A 26,560-nucleotide genomic window follows, 5' to 3' on the forward strand; every position below is an offset into this window, starting at 1 on the left:
ATAAGACGCACCCAGATTTTCACCCTCTTTTGGGGGGGTAAAATGGTGCGTCTTATACACTGAAAAATACAGTAATCTTATGTTTCTTAATTCAATCCATTCTCTCATCCAAGTCAACGCTGCTGCTTGATAATATAATTCCCAATTCGGCAGTCCAAATCCTCCATGTAGTCTCACATCCTGCAACATTTTTATGTTAATTCTTGCTTTTTCCCCCTGCCATATAAACTTTTTTAGTATTTTATTGAGGTGTTGAAAGTAGGTCTTTTCAACTTTTATCAGGATTGTTTGAAATAAAAACAATAGTTTTGGTAATATATTTATCTTAATTGTTGCGATCTTTCCCATGAATGATAACTGTAAGTTTTTCCATTTTTCCAAATCTTTCTCGATTTTTCTTTTTAAGGTGTAGTAGTTCTTTTATCATTCTTTTATCGTTACACGTCTTGAAGTTGATTGTATTCCTAAATATTTCACTTTCTTCACAATTTGTATAGCTGGTTTCTCATTTAAGTCTCTTTTTTGCTTTTCTGTCATATTTTTCACCAATATTTTTGTTTTTTCTTTGTTTATTTTTAAACTTGCTACTGCTCCATAATCTTCTATTTATTCTAATAATTTAGACCCTGTTATTTTAGGTTCCTCCAATATAAACACTAAATCATTTTCAAAGGCTTTTAGCTTATATTCTTCTTTTTAAATTTTCATTCCTTTTATTTCTTCATCTGTCTTATATTTCTGTTTAAAATTTCTAAGGTCAAAACAAATAACAATGGTGATAACGGATATCCTTGTCTTGTTCCTTTTGCTATGTTAACTTTCTCTGTCATCTTTCCATTCATCATTATCTTTGCCATCTGTTTATCATAAATTGTTTTTATCATGTTTGTAAATTTCTCTCCAAAGTCCATTATCTTCAACCGATTGAAAATAAATTTTTGATTGGTATTATATCTGTATCTGTATATCCATATGTATAGAGAAAATAGGAAGCAGGAATATTAAGTATGTTTGCTTTCTTGAAGTGTGTTTATGTGTGAATGTGCAGTATAATAATATATCAAAAGTTTTTATTAAGGCAATTAACAAGTTTGGAACCTTAGAGTATAACACTGAACAATCCTTCAGTTAAGTTAGGAATGGGCAATTTGAGGGCTTCACATTTCTTTTTCAATCTGTCTGGAACCTCTTCATTATTAAAATGTTAGATCTTTATGAAAAGTCCCATAACCAGAGGCCTTAAAAATAATTGTTGTGACTTCTTTCAATTTCTATCCTACTTTTTGTCCATAGAATTGATTTTGTAGCTCTGACCCTCTTGAGCCAAAGATCAAGGATTATAGATGCTGTTTATTATAAACAAACAATATGCACTGTTTGGTGTGCCAGAATGGTCCAACAATAAGCCTTTTGTTGTTTTAATATACTTTTTATTTTTTCCCCCTGAACAGACTGTGTTTAAAATAGACTTTCATAGAGTTCTTATGTTTTTCTTGTTTTTCTATTGATTGTCCTATCATTTGAACTTTGTCACCAGCCTGAGGTAAATAATGTTATCTAAGCAAGGAAAAATATTATAACGAAGCATTAATTTACTAAGAAGTAAGTCATTCTTCCTGTTTGTCACCTAAAGTTAATTTTACTTCTTGATATAGTTATTTAAAGATCAGAATTTGGCTGTTTTTAATTGAAAAGTTGGAAATTATTTCAATATTAGATTTTTCCTAATATGTTCTTTTTTTCCTTTTTAATCAGATACTTATTGAGCAGATTTGTACACAAGTGATGCATAAACAGCATCCTGACCCAGATTCAACAGTGAAAATACAAAATCCCCGTAAGCATCTATGCTTCTTTCTGATAAACTATTAGAGAGACTATAAATAATGCCTTATGTGTTTAAAAAAGGGAAAAATGTACTAGGAAGCATATTTCTTATATTTATGTTTGCTTTCATAATCTAGCATTTGCTACTTTGGGAAGTGTTGTTACTTGAAGTATTTTTAAAGGTTTTTTTTTAAAGGAATAGGCCTTCAGTAACAATTTCAATTCTATCATATATCTGATTACCTAAGTTGGTATGACCTCATTGGAAATTAATTTCATTATTAATTTCCATTCTAAATTAACTATATCAGTGATAGGGAAAAACTGGCCTGATGCTTCAGTTTCTCAGATACTTGAAAGCTCTTCATTGGAATGGTTAGTTATCTTATTTTTATTAATATGAGAGCTGTTAACATGCGCAAATGAGAGATAAAAAGGAATAAGGCTATATACAGAAGCCCCGTATTCAGCAGCCTTGTTTAACTGTAACCCCGTAATAGGCCTTTAAGAATGTTCATTCAGATTCATTTATACCATTTTAGCAGTCTAGAAATATGCCTTATAGGGCTTCTTATTTGTAGGGAAGCTTGGAACAAAGTTTAGGTGAGTATAGTATGCTTCCAGCCTAGCAATCTGTCAGTATCGGTGTTCTATATTGGGAGGCCTTAAATATTTATTATTGTTTTACCTATTATCTCTTTCAAGTAAACATCTGCATAGGATTGCTAGGACAGAAAATAATAAATATAGAATTGTTTATTATTTTGGGTTTGAATCCCAGAAAGTGTGTTGGAGCAGCTATGACCATCTTTACTGCTCTTTTAAGGAACTGATCCTTTTCTTCTTTTCTGAGGAAAACAGTCATGCTATCCTGGGAAAAGATGCTGCTGTAGCAATGGGGTAATACAGTTCTTCACATTGAACAGTAAGGGATACTGATAAGCTTGAAAGTTTTTAAAGATTATCTCTATGCATTTCTGAGACAAATTAGTTAATTTACTTAGGAATGGAAGAATGCCTGTATGCATAGAATATAGCTTTTATAATTTTCCAAACTGGCTATTACTAATTATAGGTAGTCCTTAATTTACAATTGTTCATTTAGCGGCTGTTTGAAATTACAATAGTACTGAAAAACACTATTTATGACTGTGTTTCACATTTACGACTGTTGCAGCATCTCCATGGTCATGTGATCAAAACTGAAATGCTTGGCAACTGACTCATAATATATGATGGTTGCAGTGTCCCGGGATCATGTGATCACCTTTTGCAACCTTCTGATAAGCAAAGTCAATGAGAAAGCCAGATTCACTTAAGAAACATGTTATTAACTCAATAACTGCTATGATTCACTTAACAACTATGGCAAGAAAGATTGTAAAATGGGGCAAAACTCACAATTATCTCGCTTAACAATAGAAATTTTGGCTAAACTAAGGTTGCAAGTCAAGGATTATCTGTACAGCATGAAGTTTTGGTCTGAATTTAGTAACATCCTGTCTTAATTGAAAATAGGTTCTGCTCTAAAAGTATACTTGAAGATGCAATCATTATCCATCTATAAATATGTACTATTCAGCTTATCTGATTTCTGTCTCTTAGTAGACATTCCCAGATGTCCTTGGGAAACTCACCAATAAGATTTCTCTTATGTCTCGGGCCCAGGAAGCAATTAATAAAACTATTGAGTGTTTTTAGGTTGCTGTATGGTTAAATTGAATTTTAAGATGCGTGATACCCAAACCAGAATAAAGATACAAGGGAAAAGATGCAAGGGTGTATTTGAAGGACCAATATTTCTTCTGCCATTATTTAATACACAAACTGATTTGTTAATGGAAACACTGTACGAAATGATCCAATAATTCCAAAAAAGTTATACTTTGCTTCTTGTTATATACCCATGTAATAATTCTTAACTTGGGAAGGAGGAAGAGGAACTAAAATAATGGGGATAAAAAATCTTACTTTCATGTTGATTTTTTAAATTGTTATGTTTTCCAGAGGTTCTGAAAGTTATTGCTGTTTTGCTACGTAATTCCCCACCGTGCTCAGAAACCATGGAAGTCCACCGAGTTTTCCTATCAGACATGATTAAGCTTTTTAATAACAGCAGGGAGAATAGGAGGTAAGATATAGCTTAAAAAGCTGTTTCTTCAAGCTGCATGATTAAAAATTGTTTTTAAACTAAGAATTGGCCTCAAATTGTTAAGGTGGTTTATTCAATTACTAGCCGTATCAAGTGTTTATTAATCTCATTAATTCCTGTTGGTGTTCAAGACAAATCTCAGTTGTGTTACTAAAGTATTTTCCTACTTTCTTCAAAGTTAATTTTCAATTTGTCTTTGCAATTTTTCAGGAGTTTACTGCAGTGTTCTGTGTGGCAGGAATGGATGCTTTCCCTTTGCTATTTTAATCCCCAAAGCTCTGATGAACAGAAGATAACAGAAATGGTGTATGCCATTTTTCGAATACTACTTTATCATGCAATCAAGTATGAATGGGGTGGCTGGCGTGTTTGGGTGGATACCCTAGCAATTACACATTCAAAGGTGAGTTATACAAAAACAATTCTAATTCTGATTTTAAAAGAATTTTTTAAAAGAACGTTGAAGGGCAATTTGGTGCAAAACCAAGTTTCACTGAAGTTAACTAGAGAGAACAAAATAAGGGAAGGTGTCAATATTTCATAAAGCAATAATTAAAAATATTTAGTGTAATGCTTGTGTAATTTCATGTATCAGCTTGGTATGAGAATAGCTAAGTTGATGTTCAGAAAACTTTATTTTATTATGAACTGCCTGTGCAGCTGAACCATATAAATTTGAAACACAAGGTGGCGCACTTTGCCTATTTCTACCTTAGAATGATGCCCTTTTCTTATATGGAGAGGCTGAGCAATAAATTACTGATAAAACTGAAGCAAAAGCTGTTTCTATCCAAACAAAGAGAGGAAAGGTTGTTGTGGAAGAAGGTTTCTTCTTGAATAAGAAATAAAACAATATGCCTACTAATAATGATATTTTTTTTTGCAATTATAATAAAATTGTGGTGGAAAGAATTTTTCTCTAATGGGGTGGGGGGTAACCTTTTTTCAACTGAGAAACAGATTTTAGAGTAAAGTTGCAGTGGCTGCCACGGTGGTTCCTTCTTCTATTCCCCCAAACATTTTTAATATGGCTCTGGGTGGATTTCCATATGGGGATTTACAATGTAAGAAAAATGAAGAGACTTTTTCCCCCCGTTACACCATGAATTATGGGACACCTGGTTTGTTGACAGCACAGTTCAGGTACAAAAATTGTTCTTTCAGCTATGTGGATGTCAATGTCTTATGAGACCATCATTTTTATAAAGTGAAACAACAGATACTCTCTTTCCAGATTACAATTTTATTTACGTAGATTGTATTTAAAAGGTGTTTATGAATTATGTTTGATAATTAAGGTTCTAAATTAATATTTAATTTGCAATTTATTCTTTTGAATAGTAGAGGTTGAAATTAGCATTATTGTGTATAGTTTATAGGGAAGTTAGCTGTTTTTTAGTGCGCTTTTTTCCCTGTTTCGTTCCTAATAAAATTTTATTTATAAAGCTGTTTTTTCACCATTAATATACGTCTATTCAGTTTTAAATTCAGTTTAGTATTAGACACTTGACATCAGTTTAATGTTGATTAAAGGTTTCCATACACTTCATACCAAATGTTCCAACATGAACATTTGCTTATGAGTTCATAGACATTTGTAGGAAAATAAATATTAAAATTGCTAATAACTCTAGATATAAATTTTGGACTGCACTGGTTTGGCATAAAATGATCTTATATGAATTGATGCCAATTGGAACATACATATAAACATACATAGGTGTATGTGTGGTCACGTAGTATATACATGGCATACACTTACTATAAGAAACAACACTTTTCCATTTCTGCATTAGATTTTGATAGTCTACATATTTGTATTCTGACATAGGAAATTATTATTTAAATTAATATTAAGTTTATCAATTTTTCAGTCCAATAAAATTATAAAAATTAGCTTTTGTTAAGAATACTGTTTTCATGTATTTTTATACTCATTTGAGACTCGGTATCTACATGCCACTTTCAGCCAGGCTTGCCCCAGTGTAAAGTGGGATGGCTAAGTGATGATGGGAACATTTTAAAGACAAGAAGATTCAGACAGCTTTTTTTGTGTGGTGTTTATTGCGAGAGTTCATTATTCTAGTCAATTTACGGTAGAGAAAAATGGTGTCTCAACCACTAGTTCAGTCAGTTTTTTAATAATTGGGTTAAATTAAGCCACTGTTTTTACATTTCTGTCTTAACAATGCAAGAGTAAAGTGGCATGTGATATTGAATTCAGGTTAATTCACTTTAATTATTCCTGTGACGTATCACCTGCATGAACTAAGATTTGTCTACCCCATTATTGAATGCTATTGTAACATATATTGTTTTTCTAAAATAGCATACAAAAATTAATAATAAAATAACTTGTTTTAATTAAATTTATCTGTAAATGTTCTGAAGACAAAGATACTCAAAATTTTCTTAATAATTATTACTGAATTCTGAATTTTCTGGAACTGTTAGTTTGAATAAGTATTTTTTTTACGTTCAAATTCATAGGACAAAATTTCCTTAAACTGAGTCACAGTAATTTTAAAAAAATTGTATGTTTTAATTTATATTTCAGCTCTATTTCATTTATGCATCAGCCACTGTCTATTCATACTGTATTGTTTAATTTTATTTTTGGTAAAGAGCTTGTGTGGAAAGAACTAGTATTGCAAAATTGGATAGATTTTGCAGAGCTGCGCATCAAGATACATGGAGCTGCTATAAAAAGCCAAAGAAACTCAATTGCAATTTTATTGTCCAGTTTGATAGATTTCCTGCCACCTTTGTAGCAGGGAAGCCGTTTGTCACTGTAGCCTCTTTTCCAACTGCAGTAGTATGCTTTATAAGCAGTGATGGCTTTTGTGGCATAATTGCACTACCTAGGTTTCTTTTGCTCTTAGGATTTGAAGGTGTACATAATCCTATTATAGCTAAAGCCTGTTGTAATGCTTTGATTAAAAAAAAAGATTCAGTATTTTTATATCTTTCTTACCTCTCATTTCTGCTCTTTTCATTATATATAATGTATAAAATAACTTGATTTTTCTGTCTAGTATTAGTCCTAAGCAGAATTAACCACAAAAGCACCCAGAGAGAAGCTATATTCCTATTGTGACAAATTCTTCTATCATTTCTTCAGTTTTTAGCATGTTTATGTCTTCTTTATTTTTGCTAAATCCTTGCAACTTCTTAAAGTGAATTTATTTTCTGAAAATATATTTTGAAAGTAACTTGGATTTTTAATCCCAAAATGAAAAAAATATATTTATTTTTCATTTTCAATTTGAATGCTGTATCAACATATATTTAAAATGCTTACAGATATAGTAACTTATGTCACATGTAATTTTAAGTTAGAAATTACTTAGCACCTAAGAATTGAGAATTCAAATGCAATAAATTAAAACAAGGGATTATCTTTAGCATTCTATTTAATGTTTTGGCAAAATATAAGATTGACTAAATGCCAAATATTATTACGCTTTGAAATTGATGTCCATAAAATTAAGTTGAACTTTATAGTTATTTATTTGACATGCCCAGGCTTGCAGATGCAAACAAATTGAAAAGAGAAGACCAGCAAAAATGATTTGTTGGTTGTATTGAATTATGGGGAAAGATTAAAGAGTCTGAAGATATGAAAGGAGAATGGCTGAATCTTGAAATGCGTAGATTTGCCATATAGAGTTTGAAAGTGGCAGACCTTGAAAGCCTGGGATGTTCTTATCCCAATGGAATAACTTGAGGTATAGAAGAGTAGGATCAGAATTCATATAAACATTCAGAATTTAAAGCATGAAAACACTCTTGTAAAATAAGAATAATACTTTGGGCCATGATTGGAAAAATAATGGAAAAAATTTAACACATAACCCTTGACTTAAACAGCTATCCCATATCCTTAGAGGGTTAACCCCATGACTATAAAAATGCATTTTCCCATCAATATATCTGCAGGACTCCTAAACTTTCTACAACATCAGAAGTTCCTGCTTACATAGGTTGGCTTTTATCATAAAAATTATATTTTTGGATTGACTACTCATGTATTTCAATTATGCTCTAAAATGAAGTGAGTGGTCAAAATGTAAAACACCCAATAGTAATTTCAAAATAGAATAAGGGAAGTATTGAATATAAAATGAAAAATTAAAGAAATAACGGAGCACACTAAAAATACCCTAGTGACCCTTAAGCTATATAATTTGCAAAAGGTCCTTACTATTTTAGTTAAATGCACCTAAGGGAAAAAGAGAAATCTCTCATATGTTTTTTCGTGTGTCTAAAATAAAAAATATTGAGAAATTGCTGTTGTTCATGGGAATTACTTTGAAGCATATGTGAGGAGCAGAAGAAAATATAAAAATAGAAGATATGAAAAAATGGCAGTTTATATTGTACTGGAATGGCTAGAAATTATAAGATATATAATTAAAGATGAGAATTGTGAAAGAAATGTTTAAACTGGATATTAAAGAGTAATACAGATTTAATTAATTTTGTGCAATAGGAAAATGTTATATAGCAGTGATGGCTAACCTTTTTGCCATCGCGTGCCAGGAAGGGGGGAGGGGAAAGGTTCATGCCCGCGCGTGCCCACACCCATAACTTTATTTATTTATTTTTATTTTTATTTATTTTTTAATTTTAATTTTATTTTATTTTATTTATTTTTATATGTGTCCCGCTCATGCACGCGCAACCCCCACCCCCGCTCCTGGCACGCGATCGCCCGGTAGGCCCGTTTTTCTTTCTCACCTGGCTCCAGATCCTCTCCAAGCATCTGGGGAGGGTGAAAACAGCCTTCCCCACCCCCTCAGAGGCCCTCCGGAGGCCTGAAACAGCCCATTTCTCAACTTCCGGTTGGACAGGAAGTGACATTTTTTGCTGTCCCCAGCCTCCAGAGCCTCTCTAGGAGTCTCTGGGCTGGGGACAGCAAAAAAGTCATTTCCTGTCCAACCAGAAGTTGGGAAACGGGCTGTTTTGGGCCTCCAGATGGCTTGGGGAAGACTGTTTTCGCCCTCCCTAGATGTATAGAGAGGATCTGGAGCCAGGTGAGAAAGAAAAATGGGCCTTCCCCACTCTTCCCAGGCCCTCCGGAGGCAGGAAACAGCCTGTTTCCCTACTTCTAGTGGGCCCAAAGGCCCGAAAATCAGCTGGCTGGCGTGCATGTGCGCATGCACGCTGGAGCTGAACTGGCATGCCCACTGATACAGCTACGCGTGCCACGGGTTCGCCATCACGGTTATATAAAGAGCCTCTGAACTATAATTGTAACTATTGAATATTTCTATGAACATTCAATCCAGTGGTGAAATCTGAACCGATTGACTACCATTTCGGTGGCTGCGCATGCGCTCTGTGTGCCAAATGTGTGATGCGCATGCACAGTGTGCACCACGACCAAATGTGAGTTGCACGTGCATGTGCAGTGCACACCAAAAGGAGGCATGGGAAGGAAGGAAATAGAACAGCGTGCATGGGGGTATGATCAGCTGTGGCATGCAATCGTCTGAGCCTTTTTAAAAACTTTTTTAAAGCACTTTTTACTACCTATTCAGGTGAATAGGCAGTAAAAAATGCTTTAGAAAGGTAAAAAAAAAGGTTCTGACGATCCTGTGCCACAACTGTGATCATCAGAGCTTTTTTTTTTTACTTTTTTAAATGCATTTTTTAATGACCTATTCAGGCAAATTTTTTACAACCTATTCCTACCATTCGGGCGCCAAAAGTGAGCAAATAGGAAAGAAGCGGCAATCAGGCGACCGGGCAATTGGGTGGGCATGGGGGGGGCAGGGATTTTTGCTACCCGTTCTCCGAACCACCCGCCACCATTGCTACCGGATCAGCCGATCTGGTCTGAATCGGAAGCATTCACCCCTGATTCAATCCATATTAGTATGGCATTTGATTCTCAATCACTTCTAAGTGATAAAATCATCAAATACAAGTATATTTAACTAGCCCCCAATAAGTGGAAATTTGCTACTTTGGGGAATTGTTGCAATGCAGCCAAACTTCTCCTTACTCTCAAAACAGGTTCACAAAACACTAAAACCTCTTAGATATTAAGGGGGTAACATAGAATAGTCTGGTTGATGACATTTTTGATGTTAGATGTCAGATGTTAGATGTCCATTTTAAGTTTTGATATATGGTAGAATCTAGAAATGGGCCTCTGGTGGCTCAACAGACTAATGCAGTCTGTTATTAACTCAGCTGCTTGCAATTACTGCAAGTTCAAGTCCCACCAGGCCCAAGGTTGACTCAGCCTTCCATCCTTTATAAGGTAGGTAAAATGAGGACCCAGATTGTTGGGGGCAATAAAAGTTGACTTTGTATATAATATACAAATGGATGAAACTATTGCTTAACACAACGTAAGCCGACCTGAGTCTTCGGAGAAGGGCGGAATATAAATTCAAATAAAATTTTTTTTGAAGGTCTCTACTATTGATATTGTGTTGTCTAGTATTGTAAGAGGTGGTAGTATGGGAGGGTTTCTCCTAAAGTCTACCACCATTTCTACGGTTTTGAGTGTGTCCCAGATTGTTCTGGTTGCACCACGAGGCTAGTTGTTCAACCTCCCATCTGTATGCTTCTATAGCTAGCAGTTTCTTATTCCATTAGAATAATTAGTCTCCTTATAGATGGGATATATCAGCTATTAACTGTACTGCTCTTTTCCCAGTTTTACCATTTTTTTCTTTCGTATCTAATATGCTGCAAGGACATATAAGAAGCCATATTCCTCCTATTATTAGACTCACAAGCTAATAAACATGCTCTTTGTAAGGAAGCAATGTTATACAAAGCACAAAAAAGAATAAGAAACAGTAACAACATTTTAAAAATATGAAATAATAGAATACAGAAATATAAAAAAGAAATATAATCAAATTTATTTTATTCCAATGAAACCTATGTTTTTGTCTGCATAAACTGCCAATACAAACTATCATTGCTGCTACCATGTCTTACATTGATTTTTGTTTTTAGACGGACACCTCTTGTTTAAGGTTTCTTTCTGCTCCAGAAGAAAGCAGAAAGGAAGTCTCCTTCTTCTCAATCCTTTCATATCGTTTCAAATATGATTCAGGTCTGGACATAGGTCTGAGATAGCATTGTTCGCTCTCCTGAATGACATATGTCAGGACTTGGATGGGGCAGGGCACCGTTTTTTGTTTTTTGTTTAGATTTCTCAGTAGCTTTCAGTACCATTAAACATAGTATTTTACTGGAGTGGGATTGGACATTGGAGGCCTTGTGATACAATGGTTCTGTTCCTTATTCAATTCAAACACATTGCTACTCTAGGCTGGGGTGGTTGTAATTAGCTATTGTACCCATCTCACATGTAGCATTCTGTGCTAATGGTAGTAGTTGTTTTGATATCTTTTGGTTAATATTCTACAAATGCATTGAAGGCGCACTCCTACATAAGCATGTTCATGCTTGTTTTGTGAAATCCATGCTTTGAATGCCATTTGTACAATGCCACTTCCCTGACACATGTTGTCACATAGTTTGTAATAAAGCGTATGTACACTATATTTCTTCTCCATTATGCTGTTCTGTGCAAGTTAGAACCCTCAACAGCTGCATTGATAATAGTTTGAGTGCTGTCTTTATATAATGAACATGCTGAAATTAGACATTATCACTCAAGACATTGAAAGAATCATGGTGTTATGGCACTGAGTGCAATCCTCTTGTAAGAGCAGGAATGCAAATTAAAGCTTAGCTGTCAGAATGCCGCCTATTCTTCTATACATATCCAGAAAAGGAAGAGAAACCTCAGCACTTCCTGATAGTTAATGCTTTTGTCACCAGGAAGATCTCTGAAATATACTCTAGAATGTCTTAAATTTATTACTCCACGTATGGGTCACTACCGTCTTATATTAAAAAACATATAATAGAAGAGTGTGACTGTAGCTCTCTCTCTCTCCCACCCTGTCCTCTCTTTTTTTCTTTTCAAGGCTAAATGTTCCCATTTTTCTCAGCATCTTCTCATAATATTTGTTTGTCATTTTTTCTGTAAATCTATTCCAGTTCTTAAAAAATGGAACATCACACAAAATACTGACAATAGAGCTCCCAGGTGGACTTTTATCTTTTATAGATTTAGACCAGCTTAGCCGCTATTGTTCTATCATATACTCTCAGAGTTAAATTTTAAACACTAATTAAAATTGCTATTGTTCTACGATATGAATACATATCAACACGTAACTTACAGGTTTGAGTGTATATAACTCAGGATTGGAATGCATTGTGGAAGTACAGTATCACTAAAATACAAATGCTTGCTTGTATTTCACAACTTTGGCAGAGTTTATAGAACATATTATTTCTGTGAAAAACATAATTGACAGATATGATAGTTTTTATTGTTTTGAAAAATATTTTCTATAATATACATCTTAAAAATGATACAATTAATCTTGTCAGTTAAACTATTTTACAATAATAATGATAATCATAACTTCTTTGTGTTCTGACAGTTAAATTCAATGTTGGGACTTAAAACAGTCTTTTGATCTGTATAATAAGTAAGTTGCCAGTATGGGGGCTAAATGATTTGTTATTTTGGGGAAAGTGCCAAGCTTTTGCATTTACAGAACCTCAGTTTCTTTTTGACTGATTCCTTGGGATTGGTATCAGCAGGTATTGGTGCCTACAGTCAAATTTGATTTGTTTTCTGAATGGTGTGGAGAGTTTCCAGGTCTGAGCTGTTAGCATTGCTCCTAGGAGGGTGGAAAAACAGGTCAATAAAGCTCTCATTAAGATAAAAAATAAAAACTTTTGCTGGAATTACGAATAGCGATTATTGATGGAGGTTTGTAGCGCACAAGTTAATTTCCAGGAAATGTTGTAAAATTAAAACAAACCCCACAAAATTAATGTTCTTTTGCTTACATGAATGCCCAGTCTTCTTTTGCCTTGAATCTTGACTTCGTCTTTGATGTGCTATACACTAAAGATACAGTGAATAACAAAAGCTAAATCATTATAAACAGCTAACTTTTTGTCATTTTTATACTCTGATTCTAGTGCCAAATATATCTTCATAGCTTTTCTATAGTGCATTCTAATCTTTCTGTCTAGCAATTAGTGAGCTGAATGTCAAATTAAGTTAAAATTAATGGTAGTGGAAATCTTGTACTTATTAGCTTGAAACTGTCCTAACTGGTTGTGCATAGAGGAGCTTTCCAAATGTTGCAAATAGCTATAGATTAGGTATCACATGGTTGTGAAGATTAATGAATGGCCTTTTAGCTTGCTAATTTAAAGCAATACCTAGTAATTAATTCTAAATTATCAGTTGCACATTTGCAAATACCTAGAGGGAAATATAAAATTAAAGATAAGGTACATATGAAATTCCCTTAGCTAACATAATAGGTTTCAAGTTGTCAGTGCAAGTTTACAGCAACTGGAATTCAAGTCATGCTCAGTTTGAATGGTATAAGAGACCAGGATCTAATGCTGATAATAATTAAAGCCATTAATTTTCCTTTTATTTTAAAGCATGAGACTGAAATAAACATGTTTTTGTGTGAAACAATGGGTGACATCTATCAAATTGTCTTGCCACAAAAAAAATCAAGTGTCATTTACCTTATTTATTTATTAATGTGAATAACAAACATATTTTTCCTCCATAAAAACTCAATATGCAATACAAATCATTTTCAGTGGATGCCTGATCTATTGAACTTATTTTTTTTATCTGTTGACGTTATTTTTAAATAACTAGCAGAATATCTTCTTGGTAGTATGGAATTTAATAAATGTAAAAATGCATAAAATTTCTTGATTTCCCTAAACTCTAAAAACAGGCTAGTTTCCTTTCTGTAGTGATGAATTGTGGCATAAATTTTTATGAATTAGAAAATATTTGAAGAATCAAATGATCAACTTCTCCTATATGTTTTGGAATTCTGGAGAGCACTGTAATATTTATCTTTGAATTAGAAAGACAAATTCTTCTTTAAGTTGTGTTTTCATGTGGTTGGCAGAGGTAGTGAATTCTAGAGAACAACATTCAATGCCAAAGTTCACATCCCTAGAGAAGCATTTCTTCCAGGTTGTTTTCCGGGGTACTGCTTTCAGCTCATTTTTACAATCTTACAATTCCTGTCCAAAATACTAAGCAATCAAGGCTTCTAACATTTCAACTTTGCTGTGGTCAATAGACAGCAGTGGCTGGAAGACAATTTCAGAGAGAACTGTCACAATCTGTTGCTACAACTATTGATGAAGCAACTGTAACAAGACATTTACAGTGTGTAAAATCTGATTTTGTAGCTATTGCCATTTAGGATAGATGTAATAGATATAAGGATTAGTGCTTTGACTGTAAAGCTGTTTGCAGTGACTTCATCTGCTTTGAATATTGACCTGTACCTTGAGAGTTCTTCATGGAAATCTGGACTCGAGATCATACATACTTTAACCTCAAATAATTCTAAGCACCTTGCCATTTTGTCCACTTTATAAGCATTCTGAAGAAAAATGAAACTGTGTATACTAATGTGCTTTTACTAATAAAATGCTGATTTTATAAAAAAGATGTTCAGCAAGTTTTAACTTGTGATTTGTTCCTTTTTCATATATCCATTAAATAATACAATTTTACAGAAATTCAGGATAGAATACATACCGTTACTGAATGAAAAGGTGTCCATGAATTTTTTTGTCAAAGCATGCTGCCCTGAAACTCGTTTGCCTAAGGGAATATTTAAGGCTGCAAGATACCAAGTTAGGTGATGAAAAACTCTACAGGGCTTAGGTTAGCTCTTTGGGAAATGAATCTTAAAAAATTGAGCTATATATCTCTCAGTTCACTGCACCTTTGTCAAGATGAATGAAAAAAATATATTGCTGACATAGATAGGAGAGAGTGAACAAAATGGAAAAATGCATGATAGCAACCAGGAGAAAATACTGATTCACTTTTGGCTCAGGAACATCTGTTGTGAAATTTGGATCACTATGGATTTTATTTTACTTTCATTTTCTGTTTTCTCTGATGTTGATGATGAAGTTGAAACATAGGCTCTCTGCTACCTTAACAATATTTTGTGTCCTATTTGTTAGATGAATTGTTATAGAAATTTTATAACAATACAAAAATTGTTATAAAATTATGTATAAAATAAGTATGATAGATATATGTTAAATATCCGGAGTATAAAAATAGTCTTCCATTTTAATTTTTAACTTACAATATCTGTATAAAATTTGCTATATATAAAGACAACGATGAAGTAGTAAGAATGTTGGAGTGAAATAGAGAGCTAGAATTTCCTGATATCAACTCAGTATTCAACAGATAACAGATCATTGAAACGTGACATGCCTGGAAACCTTTCTTACAAAATGGTAAGCATTCTAATTCCCAATGAAAAGGCAGAATTTGCTTCTCATGATTTTTTTATCATTTCAAAATTGTCCTGTTCCCACACACACACACACACACACACATCACAGAGGTTGACATTGACAAAGGTATCCATGGTGACCTTGATAGGCAAAAACTTAGTTCAGAGCATGAGGTTCAAGAGCCATAAAATACTCTAGGAATGGTCATGATTCTGTGGTAGGAACACAATGTACAGAAAATTTGTATAAGCATGAAGACTTACAAATTAAAATGATTCTAACTCTGTTTTTCAAAGATATTGTCAGGCATGGATAAAGGCTTAAAGTTAGTAGAAGGCAGACATGTTTTTGGCATGATAATTAATATAGGCCCAGGCTATCACAGATGTCGTTCCTATGTCTAATTTTTCCCAGATAGAAATTGTATATTTGAAATTAAATGATGTAGAGTATGTATACTATACACTTGAAAATCTCTCTGAACTGTGATGGGGCTAATCAGCTTTGATTGCAAGGTTAGTTGTGCTGTCAACACAACTCCATGTTTTTCTATCTCTTTGGTTTTGGTGGTTCAGTAACAATGTGTTTGCAGACTAGGTGCTCAATATCCATAGTTGAAATGTCAGCAGCAGCAACAGGCCTTTTGGTGCTATGCCTCTAGTGCTGAGATATGGTTCCTCTGAGTCAGATTTATCTCAACCTCAACCTCTTCCTTTTCTTTTCTTTTCTTTTCTTTTCTTTTCTTTTCTTTTCTTTTCTTTTCTTTGCTGTATAATAAAAATTTAATAATGAAATTGCAGCTCTTAACAGCCCCATAAAGTACCACCAACCATACAGGCAATGCCTGGACCGTGAAATAATCTCAGTTTAACTTTAAGGAAGGATCCAATTGGAACTGAATAAGTGGATTAATATTAAAAATATTGTCCTCGTTGCCCTACAATAAATACAAAAAAAAGAAGAACTATTGTTGAGTACAGGATGCTTATAAATAGATATGGAAATGTGGCTGGCTAAGGCATATCACTTTTTCCATTCCAAATGCTTCTAGAATTGAACATTGATTTATTTTGAGGTAACTCTTAACTATAGAAAAATAATGATTAAGTGTTCAGTCTAAACAATGATATGGGTTTATCTATTTAAGCATTTTTATTCTACCACTTCTCGTAGCTTACAACATACTGTATCCATGAAACCCATAAACTCACTCCATTAAAACCAGGCCAAAATATAGTAATCTAACTTGTTTTTATGGATACTGTGATATTTGCATATATTTACAATTACTCTGTCAACTTCAATATATTACTAAGGAAATATAGCAAGACGTAAACATTAAATATTTTAAAATTAAAACATTTCCAACTGTTCTGTTTTTAAAAGGTAACTTTTGAAATACATAAACAGAACCTTTCTCGGATGTTCAGGGAATATGAAGAGAAGGGAGACGAATGCTGCAGTGCTGGTCCATCATCCATTATTAGAACAGTTTCAGGTATTAGTAAAGATGCCGAAGTTACAGAGAAACTCCATCTTCTTGAAAAAAAAGAAGCTGACACTTCTATAGTTGAGACTGACAACAAAAGCATGAACAACAGCGTTTTACCTGATTTTGAAGAACACAGTAATTTAGAAACAAGCAAAGAAAAAAACAAAACAGAAAATATTCAGAAAACTCTTGATTTAAATGAAACTCCTAGTTTGGATCTTCCCTTACAAGCCCAAGTGACAAAACAGAACTCAGAACATACTGCTGAAACTATTGGAATAAACCACGAAGAAAAAGAAATAAGTACCAGTGATTCACAATCACCTTTAGAAAATGTTGAAACACTAGAAAGTCCAGAAATGTTAGAAAATGTAACACCAGAAGTATATGTGGAGGAAGATGAAGATTTTGTTGATTTAAAAGAGGAGACTAATCTGGCACTTACACCAGAACAATGTGTTCCAAAACCCATTGAGGAACATGATTTGTGTGATAGCCAAGTAACCTCAGTTGTACAGCAGTGCACTGCTTCTTCAAAAGAACCTGTTTCAATAGAAGTAGTACCTGAAATTGTTGAAGGATCAATTGTTGAAGGATCAGTGGAAACAGAACAGCAGGATTGCTTGCCAGAAATCAGTGGTCCTGAAATAAACAGAGCTCAGTCAACTTCAAACACTGAGAATAACATTGATGACAAAAATACTAATCAACCCCAAACCAAGACAGTTGTAGATAGCACACAACCACCGACTTCAGAAGCAATAATTGCTTCAGATAAGAAAATTGCCAGACTTGATGTTTCCAGCATTGCATCAGATACTGAAAGGTTAGAATTAAAACCCCATGCAAATCCAGAAGTAAATCATCCTCCTAGAGCCATTTCTGAGGTAGGTTTTTCACTACTGTCTACGTAAGTAAGTTAAAAATATTTTCCGGATAGCATGATTGTGTGAATGCGAGAATGTCTGTCTACTTAGCTAAATTTTTATGGCAATTATAATTATGAATGCTAAAAGATTTGTAAAGTGACCTAGATTAGATATTTTAACTGCAAATATTAAAAGGTTGAGATTAAAATGTCACATGATTTTCTGTATTAAAATATTTTAATAATTTAAAAATAGAATGCATGCAAGATTTGCATCACTTATGCATTATTGCTAATTAAAGTGATGTTCCTAAGTGCTTCCCTCCTGCAGAAATACCTTCCAATGGATAATCATCAAGTTACATCACACTTCCTCAAAGGAGGAAAATCACAGGCAGCAGCAATATATGCACCCTATGTGGTAAGGTCTAGCTGCTGCTTATTCTTACCTTGGCTGGCAGAGTTAGTGACATAGTTGCTAAGTAGTATATAGAATTGATATGACTGCTTAAGCATAGTCCTTAAATAATCATGATTTTATAAAATTAGTATTGACTATATCATACCTGTAGAGTATGAACAGCTTTTCCTGGAATTAGATATCTGCTAAGGCTCAGATGAAATTTTCAGTGTGATCTTCAGCTTGACTTATCACTCTCGATATATATTGTTTACAAAGACATCTAGGCAGCATGATTCATCAGATCAAAATGTAGCAACTCCTGCAGATGGGCAGAGGAAGGATTCTAGATCTACCATGTTCCGTATCCCTGAATTCCGATGGTCTCAAATGCATCAGCGCTTGCTTACAGATCTTCTCTTTTCTATAGAAACAGATGTACAAATGTGGAGAAGGTAATGTCTACGAAATCTTAGGCAGTTTACATAGTATATGCAAAATCTGTAAAACTGTATCTTAATTAGATAAAAAGAGTTGAATTATATTTTTAGATGGATGAATTGTAACATATAACTGAGTTCTCAAAGCTGAATTGGAGCTTTTCGTGACCAAGTTGCATTAGCATTTTCTGAAATGCTACACATGTTGAATCTTTTTTAACGTGTCCCTTGATTAAATAATGTTTTCATATAATTGAAGAACCCCATTGTATTAAAAATACACTCTTTCTATATGTTTTTCCCTTGTGATTTTATTTGATTTGAACAAGAAAACAATGCTGCTTCAAAACTCAATTCTGTAAGCTGTTTTTTTTCTAACTGTCCAATCTGAAGTTACCCTACTTATCATATCTATGGAGTTTCTCAGTCATCCAGGTCATGGTTGTCCCAAAGGTGCTTTTCAAAAAGCAACTGGACTTTGTTTTTCCTTGAAGATGCTTTGCTTCTCATTGAAGAAACTTTTTCAGTTTTGAGTGAACTCTGAACACTCATAACCGAATGAGCTTCTTGGATGAGAAGTGAAACGTCTTCAGGGAAAAACAAAGTCCAGTTGCCTTTTGAAAAGCATCTTTAGGATACCCAACTCATCAGTTTTAATCTATTGATTGACCAAAATGAAAATGTATTAAATCACATGCAGTGAATACTTTGGTGAAAGCCCAAGAAATAGAAGGAATTTATTGCATTTATTTGTTGTAACAGGAATTAAATTTCTTTATGCTTTTCATTTTTATTATTCTTTTTGCTTAGAAAGTGAAGTGTGTAATATCTTTATAAATTACCTGGTTTCCTCTTTGGGGGAATGAGTTCAGATCCAATTTATTAATTTATTTTATCAAATTTAAACAGTGCCCATCTCACTGTCTTAAATGACCCTCAAGGGAAATCTGATAATTTATCCAGTGTTTTTTGCAGGCATTAGATAATTGGGGTTCCTAATAATAAATATTCATCACATACTTAAATATAGTTTGTGGAGTTCTATGTTCTGGAGAAAATTAGAAGGAAAAGGGGAGGGCATTTTCAAGTTAAGATGAAGATGCTTTGATAACTTAGAATGCTGATGTGTGATTCTTGGCTGCAGGAGACATTTCTGGTTGATATAAGTAAAGAATACTTCAATGAATAAGTACTTTGTAACACTGCAAGAGAAATTACCTATATCCTGTATATTTTATTTTGGAGCAGTCATTCTACCAAGACTGTGATGGACTTCGTGAACAGCAGTGATAATGTCATCTTTGTACATAACACAATTCATCTTGTCTCTCAAGTGATGGACAATATGATTATGGCTTGTGGTGGCATATTACCTTTGCTTTCAGCTGCTACATCTGCTACGGTAAGAAATTCGGTTTCCAATACACAAATGGTGCTTTGTGTCTTTGTACATTGGATTATACTAAACTAAAATTATGCTCAAGTATGCTTGCTTAGGGGCTCTTCTGGGGGGGGTGGGGGAACTGTTCTGTGAGCCAACACTAAAAAACTGAATTATGTGACGTGGACTTCATTTTGCCTTTCTTTTCCTTGAGTAAAAAAGGATCTATGAAAACATTCTCTCATATCCAATGTAAGTCTGTTAAAGATGAAATACTTGGAATCAGTCTGTTTCTTTCCCTTCCTTGCCCAAATGTGCTCATGTTCTATAGTATCATCTAGGGGCATATATAAGGAGAACAAAAGGGTAAGGTGACAGTTGCAACCATATGATTGGAGCACTGCTATTTGTATATATTTATGACATATCATCTCTGCATATATCTTCTTCCAAGACCAGGAAACAATTTTCGAAGGGGATACCAGATTTGAGTGGTAGCCTATTTTGTGTTTTTGGCCCTATAATCTTTTTTGCTGTTAAAATCTTACCATAAATTCAATTTTTGCTTTACTTATAAAGTCTACTATAGAATAAAATAATTTGGGACATTTCATAATTAGTTTAAGACAGGATTCACAAATTTTTTGAACCAGATTGCCAGTTAAGGAATAACATATGCATTTATTCATGCACCTTTACCCTCATATTTTATCCCTTTCCCTTCTTCTCAAAAGCCCCATAGGGACACCATGACTTTGATGCAGTTCCTTTGCCTATATATAACAGGGCACCATGACTGTCTGCTGAAAACAAGAATGTGTGATGTGCTGTCATAAATTTCCTTTCTGGGGAATAGGCAGGAATTACAGAGGGTTTGGAAGTAACTGACATGGAACTTTTGTATCCAGAAAAAGGCTTAAAAGGAACAAGATTATCTGTGCTATTGGCATGTTTCCTAATCATTTTTTCTTTCCCAAGAATGTGTCGCATCATTGTTCACCAGATTATTAATTTTTGGAAATTACAATTACATTCTGATTTACTATGTTTTTACAATTTTGCTGAAATAATTGTCCATTTTATTTCTATTTCAGATCTTTCTCTGTATAATTTAAAGTTTGTTTATTATGATATCTAGGCAATCAAGGTCATTTAAAGTTATACTTGCTCCTTCATGGAACCAGTTTTGAAACAGTTCTCTTTTATATTATTTATAAGTAATAGAAATTATTTATATTAGTTCGTTTAGTGATTAAGGCACAAAGTTAGAACCAAGAGAGTATAGCATGAAAGCTGGCTGGGTGACTTTAGGCCAGTCATCTATTTCAGCCTACAAGGTCAGGCTCAGATGATAAGCCAAGTGGTCAATTCCTTCAACACTCAGTTGACCGGGGTGGGGGTGGGGAGGGAGAAGAAGAAGAAGAAGCAGACCCTGCATTTTCAGGGAAAACTTTTGGAAGAAAAAATATTATTTTGTGTTATATATTAGAACAATATACTGTATTTTTATGGAATATTAAAATTATATAAAATAATAAATCACAGCAACTTCACAGAAAGCATCAATACAAGAGAAAAAAAGCTAGAGAACATTAAGATAAATATTGAGAAAAGAGTTAATCATTAAAACTCTAAGAAAATATTAAAATCTTTAATTGACTTTTAACAGAATTGTATTAAATTAATATGAGCAAACATGTTACTGTTGAGGAACTTTTCTTCAATCATTATCCACTTAATTTCTTAGAATGGGAAAATACAGATCATCCTTTTCCAACAGTAATTGGAACCAGTGTTTATTGTTCATATTATCATTAGTTCCTAGCTTGTTGGACAAATAAATTGAGACATGTCAACCATCAATTCCATTTGTACAGCTAGTCCTCCCTTAGTGACCAGAATTGGGACTTGTAACTTAGTTGCTAAATGCCATGAAAAATCATGTGACCATGACTGCTTACAATTTTATTGCAGCTTCCCCTTTTCTCCTCATCCTTTAGAATGCTTACCCTAGTGCTGGGATAAGTAGCAAAAAGGGAATTAATGTTTGAGTTTATATGTATTGGAGAGGAAAGGATTATAAGAAAGTCAGGAAGCAAACAATAGGAAATATAATTGAAAGGAATATATTAGTGCCGACTAGTGTAAAGGGTTCCTGATTAGAGATTTTACTAGTACCCCTGTTTTTTTATTGTAGCGTCAAATAGTTGCTGCCTGAAGCAGTTGCTAAGTGAGATCTACCTGATACACAACCACAGTACACATTATACTATGGTAATTTAGAAAGGTATATAAAAATAAATCATTTTCCATTCTCCAGCACGAATTGGAAAGCATTGAGCCAACTCAAGGATTATCAGTGGAAGCTTCCATAGCATTCCTTCAAAGGTTAATTAGCCTTGTGGATGTATTGATCTTTGCAAGTTCCCTTGGATTTACTGAAATTGAGTCAGAGAAAAATATGTCATCTGGTGGAATTTTACGGCAATGTCTTCGACTTGGTAAGTAAATAGTTGTTAGCATTGAGATATTTTTTTTTAATCTTTGATAAGTTATCTTAAATATATTCCCCCAAAAAATTCCTGTCAAAGTTATAATGCCCCTGTATCCATCTAGAGATCTAATGGCCATTTATATAAAAAAAGGCTGATTGGAGAAAATTTCTGCAGAGTGGAAAAGGAATTATTTCTTCCTTTCTAAAAGAAATTGGAAATTCTTTAATCTTCTATGCAAAACATTCTAGAATAGCTAATCACAATGTTCTAGAGATGATATTTCTGCAAGTAGATGGTTCAGAACCATTTAGTGTTCCAGATGCCTCATGACAATATTGTGTCCTTAACATCAAAAACTGCTTTCAGTCTGAAAATCCAGTGCAAAAATAGATGACTCACCCTTAGAATATTGTGGAGATGAATGGGGCATTTTGGAAATCAGATTGCAGCAACATTGAACGTTTGACACATTCAGTTAAAATATTAATTCCATTGTAATTAAAAAGTAGGAAAATGAAATATCACACAAACTGAAAATTAATTAAATATCTCAATAGAAATATATACATACATATATACATACATACATACATACATACATACATACATACATACATACATACATACATACATATATATATATATATATATATATATATATATATATTCTCCTTTGGATTATAAGCAATCTCATTGTTATGAGATATATACCTTTCTCTTTAGGCTAGTTATGTTTACTTGCAGGTTGCACTGCTTGAAATTCAGCAGTCCCTAAAATGTATCCTTTCATTTTAGTATGTGCCGTAGCTGTCAGAAATTGTTTGGAGTGTCAGCAACAGCATATGTTAATGAAGCCTAGTGGAGAAAATGTTAAACATCAGAAAACAATACAAAGTCTTATAGCCTCAGGAAGGACTGGAGCAAAGGCAAGTGGATTTTTTAAAATCAATACTGGCAAATGATGATTTTTTCCCCCTCTGTATCCAGATGAATACATTTATGTGACTTTTATATTAATGTAGGTATTAAAAATCAAGTATGGTTGTTTAATTACCTAGACATTTATTATAAGTTGTATATACAATGTAATAATTATACATATAAATGCTGTCACTTTTCAAGGAGAAAGATGTACTAAATGTAAGTCATAAATACTTTTAGTTTCCTTGCACAGTTTTATTTTATTACTAGACAACCATGATCAGTTGAGCCAAGGTGGGCCCAGCACGGCATGAGTGCAAGGGGACTGGCAGAAAGTGGGGGGTTGGGGAGATTTACCTGAGCAACTTGTGGTCTTGACTGCAAGATTCCCCATTGACTTTTTTCCTGCAAACTTCCCAGAAAGAAAGTAGCAAGTTCAAACCCAGTGTCTGCCATCAGCCACAGTTACATAATTTCCCTGCAAGCTTCCCTGGCTTGGCTTGTGAGAATGTGTCAGGGAACCTTGTAAATAAGGATCATGTGTAGTCCTTTCAGATATATTTCCTTACCTAAAACAGAGTGATCACTAGTGGACAAAAAATCAGTGGGAACAGGAGCAACTTCTGACTTCCTTTTGACTTCCTCATTGAATTTTTTTATGGGAAGCTAGCATTGACCCTTAGATATCTTCCTTCCTTCCTTCCTTCCTTCCTTCCTTCCTTCCTTCCTTCCTTCCTTCCTTCCTTCCTTCCTTCCTTCCTTCCTCCCTCCCTCCCTCCCTCCCTCCCTCCCTCCCCTGAGGGAGCGAATGAGGTATTGTGTAAGTGGCTAAGAAGCTGTTATGGAATGTTGAAAATGAGGATCATGTGACCATGGCAGTGACTGAGCTACTGAAGTAGTTTTAACTTCTCCAAATTTCATTTTCTCAGAGGTAATGGATCTTGGCATTTTGTAAGTTAGCCCATTTGAGGTACATTTGTTGACAAGGTTTTGCCCTTTGATGCATAATTTTGCCCAGATAAAGATCACAGATTTATGATTAATATACAGATTTTAAACTGTATTTTAATTTTTGAAAAACTACAATTTAACTGATTTTTCATCAGAGATAGATATAGATAGATAGATCTATAGATAGTTCTTCAAAATTAAATAATACGTGCCCCTTTTTTTCTTTTGAACAGAGTCCAGTTGATATTGTAACTGGAGGGATTTCTCCAATAAGAGATATTGACAGACTTCTACAGGATATGGATATTAATCGGCTCCGTGCAGTGGTATTCAGAGATATAGTGAGCAACTTTTCCTATTTAATTCCTTCTTTTAATAATCATGTACAGTTGTTAAAATTACGTACCATCCAATGATATCAAAATCTAAGAGTATATGTACAAGAATTGCAAAATACTGTGGAAATAGCAAATCAGGAATTGAGATCATGTGAAAAGCTTAAGATCATATTAACAGTTTTTTCTCCAGGTGGATTTGATTTTGTGAATATTTTTTTAATTGGAATGTATTAAAAACCAGAATCACTGTGTTCCTACAATAGTTGAACCATCAGGACAACCCAAGTTCTTTCTATTTAAAAAGTAGGACTGGAATAAGTCCAAATATTTTTAGTACAGCACCAATACATGTCAATAGAATGCCAACAGAACATTTCCCAATTCTGAAGCTGTAGATGTTTTAATTCACTCAAATATAAAACTAGAATAATATATCAGTTGCCTAGATTAGAACATTTCTACGTGAGAGGAAGTCTCTGTGTAACACAATATTCAAAATTATAAAACGAAATGTTCTGCTATTTTATCAACATAAGTGATTAGCAAAAATCAGGATTTAGTCGAGCATTAAATGAGCAAAAAGAGAGAGTTCTAAACATGCTTCTGCAAATTTTAAATGTATTCTGAATTCCACTGCTACTCCTGGATAAAGAGTCTTTGCTTATGTATTCATCATAAGACATTGTGGGGAGCTCTTTGAAACAGTTGTGATAAGCTGTTTTATCGAGCAACAGACTTGAAGGGATTCTTTGCTTTCCAAAGAATCACACCATGTGATTCACACAGCCCTAATAAATAAATCCATGTAGATACTTTTGTTGTAATTTCCTTGGGGAAATTATTTTGTGATAGTAATGTGTAATTCAGGTCTTAGTGTAGGACAATAAAGTAATTTTTATTTGTTTTTGATTTTTTTAGGAGGACAGTAAGCAGGCACAGTTCTTGGCTTTGGCTGTGGTATATTTTATCTCTGTACTCATGGTATCAAAATACAGAGATATTTTGGAACCTCAAGATGAACGGAGGCAATTTCAACCTTCTCAGTCACCCAAAATTGGTTAGTACTGTAGGCACCTGGAAATATGCTTTATTGATTATAGTAGGATATCCATAAAATTATAAATTTCAGCAACTTGAAGACATGTGTCTTCAATTCCTAGAATTTTTAGTATTTGCCATGTTTATTGGAGAATTCAAACAGGGAGTTGAAATCCACACAACATTGTTGATGTTGGGGAATACTCTTAAAATCATTAGCAGGCCATACAGATCAGTTTGCAAACTACTATTCAGTAAATATACATATAAATATAAATGTATACAGCATACATTTGATATATATAGAGGACTGTTCTATTTATTTATATAATTTGGGGGCATAATGATGAATATTTTTATTTTTAGATTAGATTCTATTCAGAATAATCTTTGTTAACATTCTGAATAATTCATTGATCTGGTTTTGATTATGAAAAATGTTATTAATAACATAGACTTTCATATGTGTACTTTAAAAATATGAATTGAAATATTACTTTTAACCTGCCACTTAAAAATTGATGTTAAAAACTTCTGATTATTAATTCTAAATATGGAATTAGTTTATTAGTCCTCAGAGAACCTTGGAACTGATCATCCATTTCTGTTTACTGCTCAGAAGATTCTTTTTTTAATATTTCATTGGTTTAATGCAAGTTTAATAGATAAAAAATATATTAGTAGTAAACACAAAATTGGATCAATGTCCTTCAGAAATTAACTGGGTGATACCTTATGTTCATACATCGATATAAATTACAGATTAGATTACAGATTAACAGAGTTGGAAGGGACCTTGTGGGTCATCTAGTCCAACCCCCCTGCCCCCAAAAAGTGTATAATTACACTTTAAGAAATGCAGTCTAAGTCCAAGTGCAACAATG

The 26,560-nt window shown here is 33.6% G+C and overlaps 1 protein-coding gene across 1 annotated transcript in view; it reads left to right on the forward strand.

Annotated features, from left to right (window-relative positions):
- The window catches only part of LRBA (LPS responsive beige-like anchor protein), a 395,942-nt gene that overhangs the window by 64,735 nt on the left and 304,647 nt on the right, over nt 1–26,560 (forward strand). The window contains exons 20-29 of the mRNA XM_058193740.1: nt 1,756–1,837; nt 3,835–3,958; nt 4,190–4,382; nt 16,739–17,731; nt 18,392–18,567; nt 19,801–19,954; nt 22,254–22,434; nt 23,224–23,354; nt 24,534–24,641; nt 25,557–25,695. Coding sequence (XP_058049723.1) covers nt 1,756–1,837; nt 3,835–3,958; nt 4,190–4,382; nt 16,739–17,731; nt 18,392–18,567; nt 19,801–19,954; nt 22,254–22,434; nt 23,224–23,354; nt 24,534–24,641; nt 25,557–25,695 — 2,281 coding nt within the window. The remainder of the gene's footprint in view (nt 1–1,755; nt 1,838–3,834; nt 3,959–4,189; nt 4,383–16,738; nt 17,732–18,391; nt 18,568–19,800; nt 19,955–22,253; nt 22,435–23,223; nt 23,355–24,533; nt 24,642–25,556; nt 25,696–26,560) is intronic.

This window comes from Ahaetulla prasina, chromosome 8, assembly GCF_028640845.1.
Source record: "Ahaetulla prasina isolate Xishuangbanna chromosome 8, ASM2864084v1, whole genome shotgun sequence".
In the NCBI taxonomy this organism is placed as follows: domain Eukaryota; kingdom Metazoa; phylum Chordata; class Lepidosauria; order Squamata; family Colubridae; genus Ahaetulla; species Ahaetulla prasina.